Genomic DNA, 28,000 nt, shown 5'->3' on the forward strand with positions numbered 1-28,000 from the left:
AAGGTATAAAACACGAAGACTTTATTGATTTCTTACAATCAAATACTGCCAACTAGCATTACTTCCACTCGTGCATCATTAAAAACAAAAGGATATTTCCTTGGTATTTTCGAATGATGCATTATACATTAAACAAAAAGTTAGAACTTAAAATGCACCCTGATTAATTATGTAAACTGGTAATTTCCTTTAAAAAAGCATAACTAATAATTTGGTTCTTCATAAAATGGAAATTTAAATATTTCTCCTGATAGTCTTGAGGTTATCATTATGTTATGAGTAGTGCAAAGTGTGGCACAGAGTTTCATCTAGAAAGGTGTGTCTTACACGCCTTATTAAACAAATGAAATGTGCATAACAAAATGCATACAGTCAATGCATGATAGAAAGCATGTTTCAAATATAAGGCAGCCCCGCAGGTCACCGTATTATTTAGGTTTTGCATTATCATTTATGGCATTATAGATTAATTACACATAACATACTTTTATACATTTTAACCCTGAAGATAAGAAAAACTGTTGCTTGAAAAAATTATTCCAGGTAGCCATTTGGTTTATATCAGGAGAAAGTGAACCTCCAAGAGTTTAGTGTCTGCCGAATCTGGAGTCATTAGCTCGAGTCAGTACATCAGGTATGCGACATGTTTCACAGTGACTGTTTCCAAACCCTGGCAACGCCTCTTCTCCGCGGTGTGCCTGCCCGGCGGTGACGCCTCTCCGGGATTACCCTCGCGTGTGGTTTTCCCTTTTTTTCCTTCTGGATTAACAGTATTACTTCCTCTTCTCACTTCTTCTATGGCCTTCCATTTTAATTATTCATAAGTCCTTTCAGAATATCCTCAGAGAGTTCCATAAGGGGAAGTTCTGGAGACGGAAAATCCAAGGGAGGAAGATTGGGTATAGGAATATCCTTGGCTTTCCCGGTATTTGCGGCAAACTTCTGCCAGGTCGAAGAGGCCGCAGCAGTTTCTGAATGGGGCGGCAAGCTCCATAACTCTGACTTTTCTACAAAATCGGCGTCTACATCTAGCTCCTTGTCTATTGGGCCTTTTAGGAGTCTGGCCTTTTCAGCCTTTAGTTGTTTATTTTCTTTCCTTAATCTTTCATTCTCAGCCACAAGGAATTCCACATGCCTCTTCAAATCTGCAATTTTGGTTGCCTGCTCCTCTATAATTGTTTTATCATCTTTAGGGGCTTTGCTTCCAATGCATGGTTCTGTTGGCTCACTCTTTTGCTGAAGTAAAAATAGCAGTGTGTCTGGATCCCTGTCAAAGACCCCCTGAAGCTCAGGCGGGTGCTTCTCTGCGGAAGGGCTGTACTTGTGGGGGAGGAGACCCTGGCCTTCGGTGTCCTCAGTGGAGGGTCTGTGAGATGCCTGAGGCTGGGCAGCGGCATCCCTGTCTGTGCTCTGCTGCGCTTTCAACCTTTCCTCCCGCCTGGCCCTCTTCCACCGCTCCTGAATGAGCAGGAGCTGTTTCATGTGGCTGTCCCTTTGCAGTTCCAGTGACAAATGAGCCTATGACACAGAAAGAAAGGTACAATTTAACATTTTAAGTCTCTTTAGTAATGACCAGAAAACACTATTCCAAGATCCTCCTTTCGGAATAACCCAGTAACACTTAAAAATTCATATACTATGTATGCAATTCAGTTGAACCTCAAAATTTTTTCAAAATAACCAGTTCTTTTAGGTAAGCTAACATGTTTTTTGTTAGCTTGTGAATATAAACAACACACCATTCATCCAGGAAGTCAGAAGTCCTATTCCAAATCGACATTCTGAATGAGACCTTTGAAAAATGTGCCTTAACACCCTGCAATGCCACTGATATTCAGCTTAAAAGCCAGAAAAATTTCCTCTTTAGACATCAATTCTACAACCAGCCAGAAAGTCCTCACTGACAGGGTCTTTGGAAGGCTCGAGCGAACAGCCCTGCACAGTCAGAGGACGGTACACAGCTAGAACTCGACTTCTGTATTCTCTCGGTTTCGTTTGAGGAACTGGCTGTTCTTCCCCTGCCACTGCCACTCACTCACAGAGGGATATCTTTAATTCAATTAAATAAACATTTACCAAGCACCTCCTATGTACCTGCCACTTGTATAATCAGGAAATCATCTTTGGATAAAGGTATTTTAAAAACCTAGGGAGGCCTTCCCCAAACACAGAAGAAAAATTAAAGCCATTGGTGAAACAAATTTAAAAGTAGCAACATTACATAGGAATCCAGGAGAAAATAAGATTTACATTATCTTTGAGAAACAAAAGGAAGGCCAACCAGCTTCTTGCCCAGGCGCCCAGGCCTGCTCACTCGAGGTGAGCGTGAGCGGGTCCGGAGGAGCCCGTCATCAGGACAGGCCCGGGGTGGGGCTCCAGGACCCACGGGCGGGCGACCTGAGGTGTGTACGGAGCACAAGGAACCACCAGAGAAAAAAGTACAAAGGTGTCTACACATATGTCTGGTACATCAACAACAGTTCATTTAGTTTTAATTTCCTTTCTGAAGCATTCTTCTTTTGCCCATTTTATACACAGGGTAGGGCAAAAGTAGGTTTACAGATGTGAGTACATAAAACAAAAATTTACTCTTGTATTATTATTTATTAATTATTCTATTATTTTCCATATGAACTGCAAACCTATGTTTGCCTCACCCTGTATTTCGACTACAGTGTTTTCAGAGGGGCACAATGCTTTATTTTATACACAATTCTTCACAAGAAAATCCTTCTAAACCCTACTGCAAACACTAAGAAAATGTCTCACCTGCTCAGACTGTGTCAGCTTCATGGCTTCAGAAAGATATGCTGGTTAAAAAAAAAAAAAGAGGCCCATTAATGAGTGTCATCATTTTGTAATTAGCGGGTCAAAGGAAGCGCTTTAATACCCCTCATATGACAAACAAATGAACTCAGAAGCAGCTCTGCTAGTTATCCTGTTCCTGAAGAGAAACAAGGTAGGGATTCAAAACCGTGGCAGCGGTAATTAACAGTAGATACCCCCTCCTGCATCTTGAAGGAGCTTATTCTTTAAAATCCGTGTATATTACACAATTAAGGAAGATGGCTTAATCAGAAAACAGGATTAGTGAGGATTAAAATTCAGTAAGAATGTATCAAAATGCTACTACTCATTATGCTCACAAAAACATCAAGAGCTGATTATAAATGACGCTTTTACCCACATGAATACCTGGACCATCGGGCCTCCTACAGAACTTCTTACCAACTTGTTTCTGAGCTAAACCAACAGCCTTCTAGGAACTAGGGAGTTAAAAGCCCTAAGAACTTCCTGACATTTATTGTAAGCAAGTTGTCAAAACCAGTATATGAAGTCTGTCTGGGAAGTTTCCAGCCACGTAAAATGAAAAATGAGGCATTTACTGAAGATGCAAGATACAAGCAACACTGTACACAGGACAATGACGCCTCAGTCCCCTTCAAAGTTGGCACCTTGGGACCTCACAGTTCTCCCAGTGTCTCTTCCACTGCTCAAGACACTATGCAAAATCCTTTGTTGCAATTGCCATCAGCTGCCCTGTTGTATTTTCCTGAATCTTGTTGACAGTGTGAAATCTCTTCCCTTTCAAAGGCAACTTTAGTTTTGGGAAAAGCCAGAAGTCGTTGTCACATCTGGGCTGTAGGGGTGCAGAGTCACCTGGGTGACTTGCTGTGTCACTGAAACACTCTCTCTGCATGAGCCGCGGATACATGAGCAGGCCTGTTGTCGCGATGAAGCTGCCAATCACCAGTTGGTCATAGCTGTGGCTTTCTGAATCATCCAAATCATTTCCATGCAGGAACGCTTAAGCTCAACGCAAAATCTGACGCAGAATCGTTGCTCTGCTCGCTGAGTCCTTTTGAATGGGACAGCCACATAGTATACATGCTCCCTCAACAGCATCTACCAGCCCTACTAATACATGAAGTCGTTGTCCACGCATGCACATTCCAGTCCACTCTCCTTGGCTGTGAGGTTACACTGATGTCACGCAAACCGTTCTCATTATTTTAACAATGACTGCACTTTTCCTGGACAGGCCTTGTATAGTGTCATTGACGAAACCGTAACTGGTCAATAACTTAATAAAGTTAATTAAGTTAATAACTTTTTGATCTTAAGATCAGCTCCTAGGTGACTAAATTTGTTTAAATTTAAATAGTCACCATAAAAATCCATGATTTCTCTCTTTGAGTTGATTGCTAGAATGCTAAAGCCAAGTTCTCCTAACAAACATGTAAGTACGCACAGTGCATTTTGTGAACTGAACTCCCAGTCCTTCCTCATTTTATCTTTTTTATGGAGTCTCCATCTATTTATATTTAATTATATTTTATATGCTGCTGTACTCCTCTCTAAGGTCTTCTATATAGCTGTTGGAACATGATGAGGTATAAATAAAAACTACTAACAGATTATATTCAATCTCCATTTACCCCCTGCTTACTACAAACTTTCCACCATCCCTCATCTCTACATTAAGTTCCTTTTTTTATTCTTGCCTTTTTGCAGACACTACAAGGCACTGCTGCCTGTCTAGTGTTGATCTTCCTAGTGTTGATCCAAATATGTTAATGATTTTCCAAGTCCGTGACTCAGAACTGCTGTCTCTCAAGTTCTATCACAATCTTTAAGATACAGTTTAATTGGATGCTCCCTCCACAACAGAAAGCATAGAGGTGGTTGTATAGTTTTTGCTCCAGCCACTTACATTTTTTCCTCAACATTTTTTTCTTTTATTGTTATATTAAGTCTATATAGCTGCAGAGAGACTATTCCCTTTCCTTTCGTTCATGTTTAACTCTGATGATGCAGTCTATATACTACTCTGGTAGTGTGGATGGATTTTCCTAGCCACCCCTCCCATTATATGTGCATACATCTGTCTCTTTGTCTGAACTAGTTTGCTTTAAATCCACCTTCTTAACAAATGGAACAATTTGGCAAAATCAAGTGTAAAACAACTGGAATGCCTCCTTTTGCAGAATCTTCAAACTATAACAAGACAGAAGAAGATGTCCAAGGACACTGATATGTCAAAAAGCAAAGAAATCAAGAATTCAATAGGAGTTACACTGCCATTTAAGTACTTGCAGCCCTGGTTGGTGCGGCTCAGTGGACTGAGTGCCAGCCTGAGAACCAAAGGGTCGCCGGTTCAATTCCTAGTCCGGGCATAGGCCTGGATTTCGGGCCAGACCCCCAGCTGGGGGCATGCGAAAGGCAACAGATCCATGTATCCCTCTCACATCGATGTTTCTCTCTCTCTCTTTCTCCCTCTAAAAATAAAATCTTTTTTTTTTAGTTTTTTTTAAGATTTTATTTACTTATTTTTAGAGAGGGAAGGGAGGGAGATAGAGATAGAGAGAGAGAGAGAGAGAGAGAGAAACTTCAATGTGCGGTTGCTGGGGGTTAAGGCCTGCAACCCAGGTATGTACCCTGGCTGGGAATCGAACCTGGGACACTTTGGTTCCCAGCCCGCGCTCAATCCACTGAGCTACGCCAGCCAGGGCTCCAAATAAAATATTTATAAGTAAATAAATACTTCAATTATAACACAAGGCTAATATTTAAAGTAAATATTAAGCAAAAGATGGGGAAAAGGGAACTAGGAAAACCTGGAGAATCTATTACTTCTTAAAATAATAACATCACTTACTATTCCATAGTGACTCTGGTATCAAAGGACAAATGTACAGCCTATCTGGACACACATAGCAAAGTGCGGTCTCTGAGTTCTGAATCATTTTTATGTCTCCACAGTCTACTGTAATGGGAAGGTCCAGTCAAGACTTGCTTTCAACCAAACACACAGAAACACTGTACTCTGAGGTCCTGCTCATCTGAAATGTTCATTCTGAGTTCTAAACATTGTCAATGGATATTATTAGCTTCCCATTTAAGCTTTTGCTCTTCTTGCTGCCTGGGAAAGAAGTTAAATCCATTTACGGAATGGGACAGCAGAAGACTGTACAGCTGCTAATCAAGGGTTTAAAGCAATAGATTACTCTAACAATACTGAATCCTTGGAGTTTGTGGTCTCTTAGCTTTTCTTTTTTCATACTAGAGAGTAAGTGTGAACATCTCCTCCTCCCCACCTCCTGCCCGATTTAGACAACTTTTCCCTTCCTGAGATTTGGTATCTCAGTTTATCTGCCAAACGAAACTCATATGTTCATTTTATCTAATTCAGCCTATGTCCACCTCAAGACTAGATCCTACCTTGCCCCAAAAGGGAAAGAGAGATCAAGTAACTTCTTTATTTCAACACATTTACAAAACAAACACTATCAAAACTCTACAAAATACACAGACTATGAGTCCTTAGCTATGTAATCTTGAGGTAAATTTTTGGACTCAGAATCTCCTCTGATCATTGACAGTCGAACACAGAGGTCCCTTCTTCTGCTTGAAATTCTCTCAGTTCAGGCTTTCTGCCCTATCAGTCTTCCTTCGATGAACCGTTCCCTGTCATATCTCTAAAATGGTTTCCGGCCCTGGCTGCTGTGGCTCAGGCAGTAGTGCATTGTCCTGCAAATCAAAGGGCTGCCGGTTTGATTCCCAGTTGGGGTGCATGCCAAGGGTTGTGGGTTCGGTCGGTGGTCAGGGCGTGTTCAAGAGACAACCGACCCATGTTTTTCTCTCACACTGATGTTTCCCTTTCTCCCTTCCTTCCCCTCTCTCTAAAAATACATAAAATCTTTAAAATGACTTCCAAGTATTAAATTCCTTCCTCTCAAAATACATCTACATCCACACCTCCCAAAACACCACTATTACAACAAGCCCTAGATGTCAGTCAATTGAGAAAACTTTGAGCTCATTACAACTACGTTAGTTTTCAAACTAGCATTACATTGACAACCCCACTCTGAAATGCAACACAAGGCTATTTTTAACCAAGTTTAAACTCCCAATCAAATCAGCTCTGTGGGATTAACTAATCACACTTAGTTCTACATCCATAATTAAAGCTAATGGAGTCCAACAGGCTGCCTTTATCTTTTCTACTCCTGAGAATGTCACAGAATTTAGATACGGAGAAAGGGGGGAGATGTGTTTAAAGCCCAATATTAGTTTTAAGTCTTCAAATAAAGACAGGATGTAGGTTAGGAATAAAAGAAACTTTTCTCCCTTTTAGATATTCAGAATACCCTACTGTTCGATGCATAAAATATGCTAATCATTCTATTTTAATATGTTATACATGTGTAATCATGATCACTCTGGATTATTTAACTAAAGGTGTCATTTCACTGTAGCATTCAACCACAACATGGTTTTCTTAAATAGTATATATAGAACATTGTATTTTCTGTATAGTGACTACAAATTTAACAATTTGATTACTAACAAAACAGGGTTTTTGAAAGGTTTAAAGAGCACTAGCTACCAAGTTTAATGTTGTATAAAGCCCCCATAAAACTCACCATAAAAGTTTAAAGATTTGTGGGGTATATACTATGTGCTCTGCTCTATAGCTGACGAGGTATACTTCAGTGGAAAAACTAATTCTTCAAAAAAGTGACTTAAAATTTTCTCTGAAAAATCACTGACTTATAGGCAAAAACCACTGATTTATAGGCAAAAACCACTAACAGAAGGACTTACACAAACCAGTGTCCACTGTATGGTCTGTACTTGAGCAGTACAATGGCACAGGAGCAGCAGACTCTGCAGGAGACAGCATGGCTCTGATTATCATGCTAGCCTACAGGGAAAGTCAGGTACCTTCTTACTCGGCACAAAGATGAGAAGGCTTGTCTCAGAGAGGAGGCTATACCGGTTTTGGATGAAGCATGAATAAAACAACCCCTTCCCCAAAGCTTTTAGGTTTGTTATTCATCCCATAAAAACCAGTACAAAACACGCCCTGAAGATCTAAGTTCAGTGTGTGCTAGCTAGTATGACTGGGATAAAATTGGGTGTTTGATAAGAAGCCAATTATTCTAAATTTTATACTTAAAGCTATCATCAACATGGTATTACAAGCATGAATGTATAGATGAAATATTCAGAAGGGAAGCTAGAGAAAAAGCACAGGAAAGATTTTTTTAAAAGATTTTATTTACTTTTAAAGAGGGGAAGGGAAGAGAGAAAAGAGAAAAACGTCAATGTTTGAGTGATACGTCGATCAGCTGCCTCTCACACGTCCCCAGCTGGAGACCCAGCCCACAACCCAGGCACGTACCCTGACTGAGAACTGAACCAGCAACCTTTGGGTTCACAGGCCAGCACTCTATCAATTGAGCCAAACCAGCCACGCAGAAAAGAGTTTTGATGGGTCTTAGCAACATCTTAGAAAACAAACTCAGTAAAAATTGGAATTAAACTAGTGATTACTTTCCAAACCCAGAATAGCTAACTATTTGAAATCTAGACTCCTTTTCTACAATAACTAAGATGAACTGGCAGACTTCTTGCAATCACTTCAGCCCTTAGGATCATCTTTAGGCTCACAAAGCTGTGTCCAGGAACCATTTACCAACATGGCATATGCATCAAGGTTAAGAAAGACTGGGTTAAGAGGAAATCCAACACACTAAAAAAATAATGCAGGCAGCTTAAGAAGGCTTCCATTCAAGATGGAGGCACAGGGAGACACACCTCACCTCATAGCACAACCATAAGAAGGAATACAACTAACTTAAAAATGAAAAACACCCAGAACTGCCAGAAAATCACCCAGAACTGTATAGAAGTCCAACCACCAAGGATTTACAGAAGCTATATACGTCCAGACAGGTAGGATGGGCACAGACAGTGAATCTGTGCGGAGAAGACTTGATGTGGCAGTAGTGAGTGGGGGTGGGGGGCGCAGAGAGGCAGTGAGGCAATGCTGGCGGAAGGGATAGGCAGCCCCAAATTCACACGTGGTAGATAAAAACCAAGGAGACACCTTGTGAGCAAGCAAGCCCAGGCCAGACTGCACAGCCCAGGGCTCCACTGCCAGAAAGAGAAAGTACTGTAAACCCAGTGGGGGGTGGGGCTGTGGAAGAAGTTGCCAGCTTCTCAGGAGAGCGGAGGAGTACGCAAACCCACCCACCCTGGAGCCACAACCAGGACAGCAGCTGAAGGGGCGCCAGTTGTACACGGGAAGTGGATGAAGTGACTGCAAACAAGGTAAGGACCAGGCAAGACCCAAGAAATCAGCCAGCAGCAGCACTGCCCCCACTTTGACCTCTCCCGCACACAGGGCCAAGATTACCCTGCCCTGGTGAATATCCAAGGCTCTACCCCATACAATTTAGCAGGTGCGCTAAAACAGAATCAAAGCAATTCTACCTAGTACACAGACAATGGGAGGCTGCCAAAGTTGGGAGACAAAGAAATATGGCCCAAGTGAAGGAACAGAACAGAACCCCAGAAAAAAAGAACTAAGCGATGTGGAGATAGCCAACCTATCAGACGAAGAGTTCAAAACACTGGCGATCAGAATGCTCAAAGATCCCACTGAATACAGCAAAAGCATAAGGGAAGAAATAAAGGCTCTACTAAGGGAAATAAAGAAAAACCGATAGGAAACCAACAGTGAAAGGAAAGTAGTCAGAATTCAAATCAATGATGTGGAATATAATGAAGAAATAAACATTCAACCAGAACACAATGAAGAAACAAGAATTCAAAAAAAAAGAAAAAGAATTTAAGACTCTGAGAAATCTCCAAAAGGGCCAACATCCAAATCACAGGGATACCAGGAGAAGAGGAAAAGCAAGAAATGGAAAACTTATTTGTAAAAATAATGAAAGAAAACTTTCCTAATCTGGCAAAGGCAATAGACTTCCAGGCAGCACAGAAAGTCTCAAACAAGTTGGACCCAAAGAGGCCCACACCAAGACACATCATAATTAAAATGCCAAAGGTTAAAGATAAGGAAGAGAATCTTAAAAGCAGCAAGAGAAAAGGAGACAGTTTCCTACAAAGAGGTCCCCCACAAGGCTATCGGCTGATTTCTCAAAAGAAACCTTGCAGGCAAGAAGGGGCTGAAAACAAATATTCAAAGTCATGAAAGGCAAGGACCTATACCCAAGATTTCTTTACCCAGCAAAGCTATCACTTAGAATGGAAGGGCAGATAAAGTGCTTCCCAGACAAGGTAAAGCTAAAGGAGTTCATCATCACCAAGACCTTATACATGAAATTTTAAAGGGATTTATTTATTTAGGAAAATGATTAAGATCAAAACTATGAACATTAAAATAACAATAAACTCACAACCAGCAACAATTGAATCTAAAACACAAACTAAGCAAACAACTAGAACAGGAATAGAATCATACATACAGAGATCATCTGGAGGGTTTTCAGCTGGGTGGGAGAAGGGAGACACTAGGGGAAAAGATACAGGGATTTAAAGCATAACTCGGTAGGTACATAATAGACAGGGGGATGTTAAGAACAGTATAGGCAATGGAGAAGCCAAAGAACTTACATGCATAACCCATGGACACAAACTACGGGGGACAGGGGGGGTTGCTGAAGGGAAGGGGGTAACCAGGTGGAGGGAGGCAAAGGGGGAAAAACTGGGATGACTGTAATAGCATAATCGACAAAACACACTTAAAAAAAAAAAAAGCAAGCTTATGTTCCAGTGGATCAGTAGGGGCAACAACACATCATTACTACTATGACTTTCATTTTAAATAAAGTGTTGAGAGGTACTGGAGAAATTAATTGCCCTACAGCTTTGGACTCAGTATTTCTTAAAAAGAATACTCACCTGTAGCCTTTTTGTGACAAGAAATAGCCTCCTCGTATTTCCCTGCGGCTAATAAACGATCTGCTCGTCTGCTCTGTTGATGAGCCTAGGAGACAAACATTTCTAAGTTACTCTGAATCATAAAAAGAGACATAATTTTTTTTTAAAAAAAAGATCCTTTAAGAAGATGAACGCTATTTGTCGACACACATAAAACCATGTATAGCTCTATCTGTGCTGGGAAGTCTAATAGGTAGCATCTAAAAGGATGGGTCACTTTTCTCAACACCACTAAAAAGGAGTAAGGTTAACACCAGGCACTTCAACTCTTTCAGAATCAACATTCTTCAACTCTTCAGAGATTAACCAAGAGTTACAATCATAGGTTGCTACGCAAAATGTGTGTTTTAATAAGTTTCTTTCAAAATGAGAGTTATTTTACAGACACTTTGACAAGTTTGTACAGTTTAACAACTATAATCAGGAAACTACTTATCGAATAGTAAAATCCAACCTTCTCTTGTATCAACTCATTCTTCTTTCAACCTTAAAGTTACTGTTTATGTTTTTAAAATATAAAATGTGTACATTGTACAGTTGAAAAATTGATGGTACCTATATTTAATATTTCAGGAGATTTTCTTAGGTACAGCTCCTCAAACAACAAAGACAAACTCAAAAGTCCTGAAAACAAATGACTAAGGTGCCCCTGAATGTAAAGGTAAGTGGATTAAATGAGTGGCCATTGGTCTCCTTCCTTCTCTGATATACATTTTACTACAACCTTGACGGACTTCTGGAAAAGATGGAGGCCTAGATAAACACGGCTCACCTCCTCGCACAACCACATGAGAATTACAACTAAAATATGGAACCACCATCACTCAGACCCAGCACATATCGAGTACAATGGAAGTCTGACAACTATGGAATGAAAGAAACTACATCCATCCGGACATGTAGGATGCAGAACAGGCTAGTCCCACATCCACATTTGGTGAATAAAAATTTGGGAGGGATATCTTGGCTGTAAGGAGTCCCGGCAATACACCAGGCCCCCAAACCATGGTTCCAATGCCAAGAAGGTAAGTTACCATAACTTCTGGCTACAAACACCAGAAAGGACTGAGTCAGTGGAAGAAGCTTCTGGAGTTCCAAGCAGTTCCTCTTCAAGAACCCAAACACAAACTCAGATCAGACTCACTACCTCTGAGCTCCACCACTGGGGTGGCAGTTTGAACAGCACTAGTGGCATGAAGGGAGAAAATGAAATGAAATACATCAAGGCAGGAGCTGGGGGACAGAGGGGCAGGCAAAGGCCATGGCCCTTTTTCTGAGTCCTCCCCCTACACAGCCACAGAGTCAGCAAGCTGGTGCCATATCTAAGACTCCATCAACTGAGGCTAACTAACACTGTTTGCACTACCCTGGAGATCCCCAGTGAACCCTCCCACTGATGTAAGGGCCCACTCACGCTGCTTTTCCATATGAATGGCTGGTCTTGGCTCCTGCTTCACAACTTCCTAAATCCTACCAAACAGGCAAAAGTGAGGCTCAAAGGGCTTCCAGCCCCATAACTCTTGCTAAATTACCCCAGGCCCACCACTAGCAGCAGCCAGCCTAGGTCCACCAACTGGCTTTGCCTGGGAATTCCAAGCCCCACACAAGTAGCAGCCATCTCAGACTGCTTTATAGCTCAGGCAGGGTGGCCCTGGCAAAACACAGGTGGGGTTGACCTTGGACTGAACCACTGGGAAAACCATAGGGCCAGCCTACCCAGTGGACAGCTATAGACCATGACGGAGCACCACTACTCTGCACCCACACAGCTCATCATCCAGAGAGGGCGGAGCTTGGTGGTCACTGGTCACAGTCAGTCCTTGAAACTGACTGACCTGGTAGGGGAAGTCATGAAAGGCAAGGACCTACATCCAAGACTACCCTATCCAGCAAAGTTTTCATTTAGAATGGAAGGGCAGATAAAGTGCTTCCCAGATAAGGCCAAGTTAAAGGAGTTCATCATCTCCAAGCCCTTATTATATGAAATGTTAAGGGACTTATCTAAGAAAAAGAAGATGACCAAAATTATGAACAGTAAAATGATAACAAACTCACAACTATAAATAACTGAACCTAAAAAAAAAACAAAAAAAAAACAAAAACAAACTAAGCAAACAACTAGAACAGGAGCAGGATCACAGAAATGGAGATCACATGAAGGGTTATCAGCGGGGAGGGGGAAGAAATGGGGAAAAGGTGCAGGGAATAAGAAGCATAAATAGTAGGTACAAAATAGACAGGGGGAGGTTAAGAATAGCATAGGAAATGGAGAAGCCAAAGAACTTACATGTACAACCCAGTGACATGAACTAAGGGGGGAATGTTGGAGTGTGTGGGGGTGCAGAGCAGAGGGGAATGAAAGGGAGAAAAAAATAGGACAGCTGTAATAGCATAATCAATAAGATATACTTAATAAACTAACTACAAATACATAGTTACAGAGTAGCCATGGAGATGTACAGTAAACAGACTAGCCAAAGAACCTATGCACCACCCATGGGCACCAAAGGGGGAAAAATTGGGACAACTGTAATAGCATAATCAATAAAACATAATAAAAAAAGGAATTACTACAACTTTGTAAATGTGTGTCCTCCTCTTTTAAGAGGTCCAGACTCAGAGAACTTATATCTTACATAAGGTTAAACAGCAGGCAAGGAGAAAGACAATCAGCTAAATTCTTCTACAGCTACTGTAATGTTTTTCTCACTAAAGAGTTCAGATTACTTAGCAAAGCTTTTTTAGAAACGTGAAAAGCACTGTATATTCACGTTCCTAGCATCATTATTCACAATTGTCAGAAGGTGGAAACAACCCAAATGTGCATCAATATATGAATGAATGAACAAAATGTGATATATACATACAATGGAATATTATTCAGCTTTAAAAAAGGTAGGAAATTGACACATGCTACATCATGAACTTTGAAGACGTTAAGCTTAATACTGACATATAAACCGGTTATGAAAAGACAAATAGTATATGATCCCACTTACATAAAATATCTGAAGTAGTCAAACTCACAGACAGAAAGTAGAATGGTGGTTGCCAGGGGCTGGGGGGAGAGAAAAGTAAGGAGTTCTTGTTTAATGGATGTAGTTTCAGCTTTGCAAGATGAAAAAGTTCTGGAGATCTGTTTCACAACAATGTGAATACAATTTAATGCTATGAAACTGTACACTTAAATATAAAAAAGGTAAATTTTATGTTATATGCACTTTTTTTTACATCACCTCAATTTAAAAAAAAAAAAGTAAAAACAAATCTGTTTTGTCAGGTGTAAAGTGATTAATCTAGCATGCCTTTCCAAAAAAAAAAAAATGTGCCACTCATGATGTACAAAAAATACTTCAGAGAATCACTGTGGCAACTGAAATTAGAAACTTGTTCTCTAAGTCTCGATTTACTCCTGAAGATAATAATAGATAACAATACATGGCTGGGTGCTTAAAATAATTTTAACCATGGAGTCTTAGACTGAGCAAAAAATATGTTCTGAACACAACAGCATTTGATAGTGCCCAGAGGTGATACAGGTCTTTCTGGAAGAGCATGCACATGGCAAAGAAAGCTAAGTTATGATCAACACGATTTCTCTAGGGAATGTGTTCAGATAATCTAGTCAAAGCAAGTGGCACTCAATCAACAAGGTTTTAGGCCGGAAAAAAAAAGGCAAAAGGGGTGAATCTGCAGATGCCTTTACCTTCCTGAGCTTTGAAAGATGCCTTACATAAGAGACAAGCCTTCTCTGACATCCCATAGTACGTCTTATGGACAACACGGTGCAGAGCCAGCACTACCAAGAATCTAGGGCTCTTGGCTTAAGTACTGGCTTACCGACTAAACTGCCTAAGTTATTTCATCCTTCAGGGCCTGTTTTCCCACCTGTAAAATGGAGTTGGACCAGACCTGTACTTCTCAAGCTTTAATGGGATACAAATCACCTGGAGATATGGTTAAAATGCCACCTGTTATTCAGCAGGTCTGGAGCAGGGCTTGAGATTCTACCAAGGTGAAGCTGAGGGCTACTAAGCACACTGAGGTGGAGAGATGGGCTGTTCTCTGAGGTTACCTCACTAATTTTATTTCTTTATCATCTCTTCATGTCATTAATCACTTTCTACCCTGAACTCTATTTGTGAAGCTCCCAATTAAACTTCAAGCTCCACAATAACAATAAATTGTTTCACCAAGGAAACAAAGTTCTTAAGTGGTAAGAACAGGATCTCATGGCTCTCCTGACTCCCCTTCAACTTCACCATGTAATGTCCACTCTCGTCACTCCGCGAATTTAGGAGTTACATCTCGATTAAAAATACACACCTCTTCTAGGCTACTTGGCACCAGAGTAATGAAATTCTCTATTAAAAAATAGAGTTCTGGGGGGGGGGGGGGGGGAGGCAGGGGAGATTAATGGGGGAAAATGGGGACAAATGTAGCTAAAAAACAATAATTTTTTTTAAATAAAGAGCTCATACTTGGTTCTTGTTAGACACCCAAAAAGTGCAGACTCTGGATGGAGCTTAACTACCTAGGTTCAAATCACGGCTTGAAAATTTATTAAGACAAATGAGTTGGTTTCTTAACTTTGAGCTTTCTCATCTCTAAAATGAGTATTGTCAAAATTAACTATTTAAAACACAGTAAAAGCATTGGAAGCACCTGCCATCAAAAAGTTTACAAGGTAGTTAGGGAGACTAGACTAAATAAACTGCCCTCCACACTAACCTGTGTGGCTCAGTTGGTTGGGTATCATCCTGCAGTGTCAAGGGTTACCAGTTCAATTCCCAGTCAGGGCACAAGCCTGGGTTGTGGCTTTAGTCCCCAGTCGGGATGTGCACGAGAGCCAACCAATCAATATTTCTCTCTCACATTGATGTTTGCCTCCCCGCTTTTTCCCTCTCTAAAATAAATAAAATCTTTAAAGTAAACTGCCTTTTTGTAAAACTGAAGATTGTAGGAAACTTATCTTGGTAGTAGTTCCTGTTTTTAAAAGTCTTTTTAAAATTTTTTTTAAAGACTTTATTTATTTTTAGACAGAGGGGAAGGGAGGGACAAAGAGCAGGAGAGAAACATCAATGCGTGGTTGCCTTTCACATGCCCCCACTGGGGACCTGGCCTGCAACCCAGGCATTTGCCCTGACCAGGAATTGAACGGGCGACTGATTCACAGGCTGGCACTCAATCACTGAGCTACACCAACCAGGACAATGTTTTTTTTTTTAATTTATTACAAAATTATTTACTACTATAATTATACATTTTTTATTGTGCAAAAATCACCAATAAAAAAATAGCAAACAAAATTTGACAACACATTAAAAGGGTCACATACCATTATCACATGGGATTTACGGTATTTCAGAGATGCGAGGGTGGTTCAATGTCCACAAGTCAATCAATGTGATACACATTAACAAAAAGAATGACAAAAATCATCTCAATACAGTCATGTGCTGTGTAACATCACTTTGATCAACAGACCACAAACATATGACAATGGTCCCAAAAGATTTTAATGGAGCTGAAGCGTTTCTACCACTTAGTGATGCCATAGTGCAACGCATTACTCATGTGCTGGTGGAAACAAAAGTACTGCACTGCCAGTCATATGAACGCACAGCACATAAATTACAGTAGTAGGCTGTACCATCTAGGTTTATGTAAGTATATTCTATGATGATAGCACAACAATGAAATCACTTAATCACACATTTCTCTGAACCTATCCCCATCATCAAGCAGTGAATGCCTATAGTATAAATACGCTGAAGAGATGATTCATGTCCTGGGTAAAACAGAATGAGATGGCACGAGATTTCATCACACTACTCAGATCAGTGCACACTTTAAGACTTGTGAATAGATAAAGAAGAGGTGGTTGTGTGTGTAGAATGGAATATTATTTAGCCATAAAAAGAATGAAATCTTGCCATTTAAAACATGGATGGAACTTGAGGGCATTATGCTAAAATGACAAGAGACAGAGAAGGAAAGTAATATGTGATCTCACTTCCATGTGGAATCTAAAAACATTTTTTTGAAACTGTGCACAGTGTGATGGATGTTAGACTCTCTGTGGTGATCATTTTGCAATATATATAATTTTTGAATCATTACACTGTATTCCTAAAACTACTATAATGATATATGTCAGTTATATCTCAGTTAAAAATATATGTAATCCTAAGGGAAGCAACTACTAACGATTAGTACACTGTGACATATTAGAATGGTAAAGATAATTAAGACTAGAAAAAAACACTGGTTTTCTGTAAGTCTGATTTATACTTTACAAGAAATCCAGAATGTTAAAAAAACAAAAAACAAACAAAAACCCTGAGCTCATTTATACATCAAGTAGGGAAATAAAAATGGGTCAATAGAGCTAATACTTAAAAAAAATTTTAATGAGGTATAATTGACATATATTAATTTCAGGTATACAACAATAATTTGATACTTGTATTACAAGGTGTGGGAAAAGTAGGTTTATAGTTGTTCATATGGAATACAGTAATAAATAATAATACAAGAATAAATTCTATTTTGAATATTCACAACTATAAACCTACTTTTGCCCCACCCTGGATTGTGAAATGATCACCACAAGAAGTCTAGTTAACATCTATCAACATACTTACAGATTGTTCTTGTGATGAAGACTGTTAAGATCTATTCTTAGCAACTTCCAAATATGCAATACAATACTATTAACCACAGTTACCGTGCTGTACATAACACCCATGACTCTTTTTATAACCAGAAGTTTGTGCCTTCTGGACTTCTCCTCTGCCTACCTCACCAACTCCCCACCTCTGTCACTACCAATCCATTCTCTCTGTCCATGAATCTGGGGGTTTCTGTTTGTTTTTCTTTTAGATTCCACACAGAAGTGAGATTATATGTTATTTGTCTTTCTCTGTCTCACTTACTTCACTCTGAATAAACGCCTTCAAGATCCATTCACATTCTGGCAAATAGCCAAATTTTATTCTTTTTTTATGGCCCAATAATGTGCCATTGTACACTTGCACACCATATCTTCTCTATCCATTCATCTGTCGATAGATTCTTAGGGTGTTTTCATATCTTGGCTGTTGTAAACAATGCTGCAATGAATGTGAAGGGTGGTGGTAGTGCATTTTTCTTTTGTTGGAGTTAATGTTTTAATTCTGTTCAGACAAATACCATGATGTGGAACTGCTGGATCCTATGGTAGTTGTGTTTTTAATTTTTTGAGCAACCTCCATACTGTTTTCCCTAGTGGCTGCAATAATTTACATTCCCACCTATAGTACACAAGGGTTCCCTTTCCTCACATCCTCACCAATACTTGTTATTTTTTGTCTTATTGGTAACTGGCCATTCTCACAGGTATGAGGTGGCATCTCATTGTGATTTTGATTTGTATTTCCCTGATAATGAGTGACTCTGAGGGTTTTTTCATGTACCTGTTGTCCATCTGTATGTTTTCTTTTGTCTATTCAGATCTTCTGCCCATTTTTTCATCAGACTGTTTTTGCTACTGAGCTGTATGAGTTCTTTATATATTTTGGGTATTAACCCCTTATCAGATACATGATTTGTAAATATTGGTTGGCCAAAAAATGTTGTTTTTTCTGTAAGATGGCTCTAGTAGCACTTAGTTGTCTTTAACTTCATTCGAAACAATTGTTAGATTGTATTGTGACAGCTGTCATATCAGTGTGCATTTACAAATAAAAAAGCTTCCTGGCTAGTGTGGCTCAATGGATTGAGCACCCGCCTGCAAACCAAAGGGTCATTGGTTTGATTCCCAGTCAGGGTACATGCCTGGGTTGCGGGCCAGTAGGGGGTGCAAGAGAGGCAACAACACTGATGTTTCTCTCACTCTCTTTCTCCCTCCCTTCCCCTGTGTAAAAATAAATAATTTTTTTTAAAAAACTTATCAAAATTCATGAATTTTTGTGGTTATTTTAATATTCAAGATGAAAGAAAATATACAGCATTTTCAGCATAGTATGCTTTACTATTTCAATAAATGTAAAAACGTAGCTGAAACACAGAAAACGATTTGTGCAGTGTGTTGAAGATGCTATGATTGACTGAACATGTCAAAAGTGATATATACAGTTTCTTGGTACGCTTGATATTTTGGCCAAATAATTCTTTGTTGTGAGGCTGTCTTATGCATTGGACAATGTTTAGCAGCATCCCTGGCCTCTAACCACTAGAAGCCAATAGTGGGAGATAGCCAACATACTCAAATATCCAAGTCAATCATTATTGGTGAAAATGAAAAAATGTGCCTTTTACAAAGAAAACTAAACAAACTTTTTGCCCAATCCAGTATTTTCTCCCATTCCATAGCTTTCCTTTTCATTTTGTCGATGATTGCCTTTGCTGTACAGGCTTTACAGTTTGATGTAGTCCCACAGGATATTTTCTTGTTATCTTTGGGGGTTTTTTGTACTTATTTTCTTTGCTTCTCTATCAACAATTGTGGTAAACAGCTTCTGATATGACCCTACTGCCCGTCTCCTGGTATTCACACCCTTGTGTAATCGCTCTGCCTCAAACGTGGGCTGGACCTAGTGACTTGCATCTGAAAAGTAGAATACAGCAAAGGTGGCACAGGAAGTGATATAGAATGTCACTTCTGTGATTAGGTTACAAAAGATTATCACTTTTATCTTAGTAGCACTCTCTCTTCCTTGCTCACTTTAATGACACCAGCAACCATGCTGTGAGTTGCCCTATAGAACACCTCACATGGAAGAAAATGTAGCCTAACAGACAGCGAAGAACTGAAATCCTCAGTCCAAAAATGCTCAAGGAACTGAATTTTGCTATCGAACCTATGAGTGAACTTGGAAGCAGCTCCTGTCCCAGTGAAGCCTTCAACGGGACTGTAGCCCCAGCTGATGCCTTGACTCCAGCCTTGTGAGAGACCCTCAAGGAAAGAACCCAGCTAAGCCATGCCATTTTTCCTCACACGTAGAAACTGTGAGATAACAAATGTGTGTTGTTTTAAGTACTAACATTTAGGATAATTTGTTAACTAGCAATAGACAGTATAATAGTGGCATCTGTCTTTTATTCTAAGCTGCTTTAAATTCTATTTAGAAGTAGACTTAACAGGGAAAATGTGTTCAACAGAAGTAGGTTTCAACAGGAAAAGCAGTGATTGGCCAATCCTCACGGGACTGTGATACCCTACCACTGTATATCGAATATTAGATTCCGTGACACCACAATCTCACATTAAAGTACTTTCTGACATTTATAGAGTTTACAATAATCTGATTTAACTATGTTTTGAAAATCTCTTGGAAATTCTCATGGAAATTTGGGCTTCTGATCCACCTATAATGGAGCAGGTTGCATTGGCTTACCCTTCAGCTGTAAACAACTATAAAACTGGACAAAATATAATAGGTTACATTTTCACAAAAATTTCCTGCTCCAGTTATGAAACCTACATTCCCCTTAATTTTCTTTCTGAGGGCATTTTAAAAAATGGAGTGCAGGAAAATAAAACCCAAGCAGAAGGAAAAGGCTGGAATTAGAGGTGACTCCAGGATTGGAAGGAACTGTAGTAGAGACACCCTAAAAATACACATTAAAAAAAAAAGAAAAAACTTGGCCCTGGCCTGTAGCTCAGTTGTTTAGAGCATGTTTCTGATGCGCCAAGGTTTCAGGTTCAACCCCTAGCTAGTCAGGGAACAAGGGTGTGTCTGTTTCTCTGACACTCTCACTCTTCCCATTCTCTCTAAAATAAAAAAAATAAAAATAAAAAAAAGACCCCAAAAAACCCCACGACTTTTCTAGCCCTGGCTGATGTGGCCCAGTGGACTGCGTGCTGGCCTGCAAAACAAAAGCACTGGTTCGATTCCCAGTCAGGGCACATGTTTGGGTTGCAGGCCAGGTCACCAGTTGAAGGCGTGTGAGAGGCAACCACACATTAGTGTTTCTCTCCCCTCCCTCCACTCTCTCTTCCCCTCTCTCTAAAAAGAAATAAATAAAATAAAAGAAAAGAAAAGAAAAGAAAAGAAAAGAAAAGAAAACAGAGCAAGAAGACACAATAGATGAAAAGAAAACTAGAGACATGGGATGAAAGTTCTGTAAGAATAGGAACTTTGTCATATTCACTGTTGAATCCTTCAAGTCCAAAAGAGTACCTGATACACAGTAATTATATATAATATTTGTTGGTTAATTGGGTAGATGAATAAATGGTCAGTTGGATGGAAGGACGGAGAGGCTGTGTTGAGGGTTGGTAGCAAAATCAAAGATTGGCAACGCCAAAAGAACATTACTGTGTATCAGAGAAAACATGAGAATAACACTATGCAGTTTCATATTTTAGATCCTAAAATCTAAAATAAGTAACTATATATACACACATGTACATACACACACAGGCACACACGGGGGCGGGGGGAGAGTCAATCATTGGTGTACTTCATTCACTATTTAACCCACCCCATCTGTAGGACATTTTAACCAGAGTTTTCCTACCCTCTCAAGTAAAAATGAAAGCACAATACTATAAAATGTTCAAAAACATTTATAAAAAGTAAAACAGCTTCAGATTTACCAGTATCTTACTCTGTGTACCCTGTACAAGTGTCTCCCTTGCTGAATCCTCCTCAGAAACAACCAGCACTTTCCACAGGCCCCACTCCTCCCTGAACTGCTCTTCTCCCTAGATGAAAGGGATAGTATTCCCGTGCAAGTTGCCAAATTCTTACATGACCTTGTCCCCAGACACCTAACGAATCTGTTCCATCAGATTTTCAAATTTAGAACTAGGTATTATGTCACAAAAGTTTGAAGTGATTTTAACTAATGCAACAACATTCAGGAGTTAGCCAGGTAGAAAATACAGGTCTGCACAGAGGAATAACAGTCAAGTCTGAAGAGGCAAGAGGAAGAATCTGATTATATTTGAGTACCAGATCCGAGACTCACTTGCTGCCAGACTCACCTACATTGTAGCCCTGCCCTTTATTTTGACTTCCATAAATTATCTCAAATTAGCTTAAGCTAATTTTAAGTGAGTCTCTACCATCTGCAACTGACAAAAATCCTAACTACAACTAGATTACTGACAGCCCTCAACAAAAAGTACATTCTACTTCTACATGCTAACTGCTCTAAAAATACAGGTTCAATACTGTCTTCTTTCCCACAGGGAAACGGTATTACCTTCCATTATTTTTCATATATTTCTGTGTTCCTGGGGAAAGCTGTATGTAAAGATGAAAAGGAATGCCATACCAAACAATACCGAAAAAGGTGGCAGAGGGAAATCTAATCTAGGCAGAGGGAAATCTGTACTCCTAGACCTTATGGTAGGGTCTTCAATGGAGAAGGAAAAATCTGATTCAGATTTTTCCAATCAATTTATTGTGAGTCTCCTACAGGCAAGTAGTATCTCCAAACAGTAAGTACTGAATTGACCGTCTAATGTAGTGCAATTATACTTAAGATAACTGCTCAAGCGTTAGAAAGTCCAGGAAGACCTGTTTTTGGTTTTGAGTCTAAGGATCAATTTCTCCCACACACAACTCTGCTGCATCTTTTTTCTTCCTCAAGTTTCCAGTTTAGCCCTGGTTGGGTAGCTCAGTTAGTTAAGAGTGCCATCCCTATACACAAAGGTTGCCGGTTCAATCCCCATGGCACATACAACCAATGAATGCATAAATACAAAAAACAACAAATTGTTGTTTCTCTCTCTCTCCCCACCCCACTCCTAAAATCAATTTTAAAAAAAGTTTCCCGTTTAGCTTGCTTTTTCTTAAAACCACCACCATCTGCTATGAAGACAAATTACAGGATCTGACCCACTAGTGAGTTATGAAATCAATTTAGTGGGTCACAACAGCATTTTTTCAAAAGATCCAAAAATAAATATTAGAGTATACCAAATATAGCACCACACACACATACATGTATATATGTACATATATGCATCACATAAAGAGTTTCCGCTTTCTATTTGTTTTGGGTGAGATTTATGAGAGTCCCTGCATTTTACAACTCCTGAGGCACATCCATAATGTAGCAGCAGCCTTGTAGTAATACACACATATGTATGTATGTACTGGTCATTATATATAAATTCCTCATTGTGAATCAGTCAAAACTAACACTGACCTGATAGAAAGATCAGCATTTTATTTAAAATCTTGCTTTCAAATCCCACTATCAGCAATTACTTTGCATTTCAAGGTCTTCATCATAAAGTGGGGAATATCTCATATAGTACTAACGAAATAAATAACACAAAGTCTCTGATACCAACCCTAGCACTTAGTAATTGTCGAGTAAGTTTTAGTGCTCTACCGCCTTTCCCTAGAGTGCTTCTATGAGCCCAGAGTCGCTTGTGACTCAGGATGAATTTCCCAGGGCAACGAGGGAGATGTTCAAATAGCTCTAAAAATTTTTTGTTAACCATATAAAGATTTTACTGCCAATATAATTAACATGGAATAGTTACAAAGATTCTAAGTGTATACAAGGCAATTCTTGGACCATAGCTGATTCCTTTTCTTAGATGAGAAAAACTGACCCCTAATGAGGCAAACTCAATTACTCAGCAAACATATTCTCAGTACTGTTAAGAGCCAAACAGAGTACAACTGTGGCCATGGACCCTGTCAGTTGAGTGTACAGAGTAGGTAAGCAAAGCATGAGCCACAGTCACGTATAAATTAAGGTCTGACATCACTTCCTAAATAGCCAGCAAGCAAACCAAAGAACTAGAAGTTATCTCACAAGTTTTGACACCTGAAACCAGCACTCACAATGCCAAAATTGGGTGTATCGAAAGAAATGCCTAAATACACAGTAATTTTTTATTATGTTCCCATATTAAAAATTGACCAAAAAACTGTGAAACAAAACATTCAGGCACTTACTGCAAACGTAACAAAAGAATCAATACTACAGCAGAGGCACTAATTAAGTGCTGACACAGAATATACAGTTAAATATTGATAAGGACCATACTGAAATGAAAACAATGAGTACAATGATGCAGAAGCCTTGCAAGAAAAAGGTCATGATATCAAAATAAGTTATGATGCAAAATGTGTTTGAATACTGGTCTAAGTAATTACTTCTCTCAGCCTAGGCTTTTTTATCTGTAAAATGGGGAAGCAGTTCTTCCTAAATTCCAAGGATGCTCTGAGAACAGATGATTATAAACCTATGTATTGTAATGGTCCTTACACAATAAATTTGGACTACACTCTGCCATCAGAAAAAGTCTGCATATTCTACTGACATTTTCAGATGAGATTGGGTGTGTTCAGGGTGGTATGGCTATAGACTCTACTGACATTTTCAAAGGCACTCATTAAATCATAGCATTGGGAACTATTTCTCATGTTAGGTCAATTAAATACTAAGTTGGCTATCTGCTCAATAAAAGAATGTGATAGTCTTAAAAACAAACAAACAAACAACAGTCTGGTAAAATTGAGTAATGACAAATTCAGAGGCCTGTCATTGGTACTTAACAGCACAGTTAAAATAATTCAAGTAAATGTTAATCTCTGTTCTACTGTTATCCTTCAATAAACTAGAAAGCTCTAACTCAATTCTTTCAGACTCAAACGGTTTAAGAATTCAAGATGCCAAATTTCTAATATTTGCCCACAAATTTTAGGGCTGGATTACCTACCGACCTGTGCTAGCCTGCCTAACAAAATTGTGTTCAAAATTCTTCTTTATAAAAAGATAAGACGTTTAACTAAATTTAGCTAAATTACCACCATTTAACTAAATTTCCCTAAACTGATGATTCTCCTGCTCCATCTACAATGCTCACCCCGTTCCTTTCTTCTCATAAGCTACCACACACTAGTGGGAGTTGGCTGGGGTTATGCTGCAGCCTGCAGCCAAATAAAGTAAAGCTAACTGGAATGAAACCAATGGTCATTTTGCAAGGACACTTGAACTTTGGAGCACTGTGTAAACTGCTGGTTATTTCTAACATTCCTGTTAAGTTTCAATATTGAGCTATCCATTATATTTCACTGCAAACTGTATGTCACCTTAAAAACAAGAAAAGTGCAAGACATTTCCCTGGTTTTTTAAAAAAAACTCACAAATCTAGTCCAATTCTTTTAAGTGTAAACAACTCTTACCAATGGGGGAAGGGCTCAGGGCTCAATTTAAAACTGGGAAATGCTTCTCAGAGCAACTAAGCTGGTACCAGTCATTTGGGAACCACAGCTCTAGGTCCTAGAATCTTATGCTTTTCAAGTTCAACAAGCCCAAACCTTTATTTTTACAAACGAGATTTTAAATTAAGCGTTTATGGCCTAGTTATAATAGCTAACTTTTACACTGTACTGTGTAGCAGGTACTGTTCTAAGCCCTTTGCACCTATTTGATACTTTAATCCTCACAACAAACCAGCACAGTTAGGTCAGACTAACACGCCTAAGGTCACACAGCTTTCAAGTGACAATGCCAGAATTCAAATTCAAACAGTCTGGCTCCAGAATATATGCTCTTAAACTACCAGGTCCTACTGCTTCTCCAAGGAATGTTTTCAAACCAGCCTAGGGCTCTTCACGACCCTAGGGTTCAGAGTTCCAACGTGGGAAATTAATTCTCCGTATCCCTACTACTACAATTTAATTTCAGACCTGTGACTCTTAAAAGTTCCTTCTGTCTGTCTGCAACCTTAAATAATCGGACTTTTGTATACAAGACAGGTACTCTCTCTCTCTCTGGGAAACCAGAAGATACAGTAGCCAGTCAGAAAGGAACGCGTTTCTCCGTTCCTTGTTGCTTAAAATGCAACACCTGGAATGCCTAAAAACACAGTAAATGAACTCTCAGCACCTTTTCTGAGAAAGGCCAACATCTACCTTATTTTCATGACGCCTGAAGTGATGAAACTGAGCTAACAGGGAAGACCCTGTCTAACACTTTCGAGAAGGGACTTTGAATTTATGCATCTGAATGTAGATGAGAAACGGATGAAGGGGAAAATGAGGGTGAGGAGGGGTATTACTTCATCTCTCCAAAGTGGGGAGTCCTTCACTTCAGACCCTCTGTGTTGGAAGTTAAACCCAGTACTACACACTATTTCTACCCTGACCGGTATCAGTGTCTCTCCAGGCTGCAGGGAGGTGTTTACGTGGCGCTTGGAAGCATTTCCTCAGGCCTGAAGTGGCAGCCCCGGCTGGTGGAAGCCCCTCGCTCAGGGCCCTGCGGCAGGGGGCGCAGGGAGGCGGCGGGAAACAGGCTCGGGAGCTTCCCTGAGCTCCCTGAGGGGGTCTAAGTATGGGACTGCCTGCCAGGAGCAGCTGTGGGGCCACGCCCGCCTGCGCCCCCCAGCCTTCAGGGCCACCCCCGCCAAACCCGTCTCCAGGCCTCGAGGGTCAGTGGCACCAAGGGAATCAGACTCGGCTCTTTAGGCAAAGGAGCCCGAGGGCAGACGCGACCCTGTGGGCCACTCACCAGGTTGAGGGGTCCTTCCATTACTTCCATAGACCCCGGAGTAGGAAGTGGCCTGGGGAAGGGGAGCGACGGCGCCGAAGCACATGGAGAACAGCAGGGGAGCGCAAAGCTGCGACAGAGACCGCGGCTCCTCTCAGTGTCCAGGGAGCCAGGAGCCAGCCAAGCCAGCAGAAGGAGCAACAACCTCACCACTTCCTCCTCCGGCGCCGCGGACACCGCCCCCTGCGCCGCGGCCACGCACGCGTCACAACGTCACATGCGGTGGTTCAAGGTGGGAGTGTGGACGGGTTGTGGGTGGGGCTCAGGGAAGGCGGGTCCAGGGCTGACGTACATTTTCTCGCGATCTGTCTTTTCTCTCGCGAGAAGCTAATCTTGAGCTTCTTGATGCCTCTTCTGACGTCAGGTGCGGAGGTGTAAGTTTGTTGGAACCAGTGGCTGTTGGCTTCCCTCATTTCCTTCCAGCCTACCCTTTCCCAAATTCACTTTGCTTTGCTACAGCCTCTTTGGCTCTCCCGTTCCCACCTTAATACTTGCACCCGCTTGATTTTTGTTTTTAGTTGAGCAATGCTAAACCATGGCCTGGAATAGACCCCCTCGACCCCTACACACACGAATGATTCAGGGCTCTGCCATCAAGTTGCTGACACACTAATAAAGAAAATAATGTGGGTCACAAATAGCCAAAGGTAATTCTTGATTCATTTAACAGTTCTATGCTGGGTTCCTTCTGTCAAGGAATTAACTGACAAAAAAAAATTATTGATTTATGCTGTGAAGGAAACAGAGATGTGATAGAGGTATCATGACTTGTACAGCTTCAAGGAATTAAATTCTTTCAAAAGTTGTGTGATCTTGGAAGGGGACCCAAGCTTTACTGGAGACCTCAACCGTGACCCATACTTGGACTATAGCCTTGTGAGAGCCTGAGCAGAGGACCCATCAAAATCATTCCCAGACTCCTGACCCATGGATATTGTGAGATAATAAATGTGTGTTGTTTTAAGCCACTACATTTTTGGCTCTCTGATATGTGGCAAAGAAAACTATTCAGGGGTAAAATCCAGAGGCAGAACTTTTTTATATAAATCCTCACCCAAGGACATGCTCATTGATTTTAGAGAGAGGGTAAGGGAGGGAAAGAGAGAAGGGGAGAAACATCCATCAGCTTGGTTGCCTCTTGTACTCCAACGGAGGACCAGGGACTAAACCCGCAGCACAGGCATGTGCCCTGACCAGGAATCAAATATGCAACATTTCAGTTTATGGGACAAGGATCCAACCAACTGAGCCACACCAGCTAGGGCCAGAGGCAGAACTTTCTTGATAAACTATAACCATGAGTGGTGAATTCATGTCACTGCACTAGTCAATCTACAGTAGCTGGCTGTGCAATGGGAGTGTTTAATACCTCTAGGGGGAACTTCAGCAACAATTGGACAAAGAAGGGGAGTATAATATATTCAAGCACACACCAATATTTGAGAGTAACTTCATCCAGTCTGCAAAAGAAGAGAGATGATGGATGTACACAATCATGTCCAAATATACACCGATATAGCATCCACGAGCCCTGTTCTCTGCCACTTGCTCTCATTCTATTGGCCTGACAGGCCACAGGCTATGAAGAGCATGCATGCTGGACATGACTAGGTTATCGAAAGGAGAGGATACAAGTGTGCAAAGACTTTAGGGCCACTGAGGCTGCTTCCCTTGAAGTTTAGGAAACAGTAGCTAGACCTGAAGCTTGCCATTGTCTATTTTTCTACTTGCA

General features: G+C 40.4%; 1 protein-coding gene across 2 annotated transcripts; it reads right to left on the reverse strand.

Annotated features, from left to right (window-relative positions):
- Positions 1-26,467, reverse strand: NRBF2 (nuclear receptor binding factor 2). 2 transcript variants are annotated; one of them, XM_036026908.1, is made up of 5 exons: positions 26,230-26,457; positions 13,758-13,816; positions 10,720-10,804; positions 2,770-2,810; positions 1-1,518 (listed from the first exon to the last, which is right to left on the reverse strand). In XM_036026908.1, the coding sequence occupies exons 4-5, from the start codon at positions 2,791-2,793 to the stop codon at positions 811-813; spliced, it is 732 nt and encodes a 243-aa protein (XP_035882801.1). In that variant the 5' UTR covers positions 2,794-2,810; positions 10,720-10,804; positions 13,758-13,816; positions 26,230-26,457; the 3' UTR covers positions 1-810. The 2 variants fall into 2 exon arrangements, with proteins under 2 accessions (XP_035882801.1, XP_035882802.1); XM_036026909.1 differs by lacking the exon at positions 13,758-13,816 and having other exon boundaries at positions 26,230-26,467.
- Between the last annotated feature and the right edge of the window lie 1,533 nt (positions 26,468-28,000).

This window comes from Phyllostomus discolor, chromosome 5, assembly GCF_004126475.2.
Source record: "Phyllostomus discolor isolate MPI-MPIP mPhyDis1 chromosome 5, mPhyDis1.pri.v3, whole genome shotgun sequence".
Lineage (NCBI taxonomy): Eukaryota > Metazoa > Chordata > Mammalia > Chiroptera > Phyllostomidae > Phyllostomus > Phyllostomus discolor.

Coding starts and splice junctions, on each gene's coding strand:
- NRBF2 (XM_036026909.1), bottom strand. CDS start 26,259: ATGGAAGTAATGGAAGGACCCCTCAACCTG. Junction 2,811..10,719: donor TTGTCACAAAAAGGCTACAG/GTGAGTATTCTT, acceptor TTTTTTAACCAG/CATATCTTTCTGAAGCCATG. Junction 1,519..2,769: donor AGCTGACACAGTCTGAGCAG/GTGAGACATTTT, acceptor TCTGTGTCATAG/GCTCATTTGTCACTGGAACT.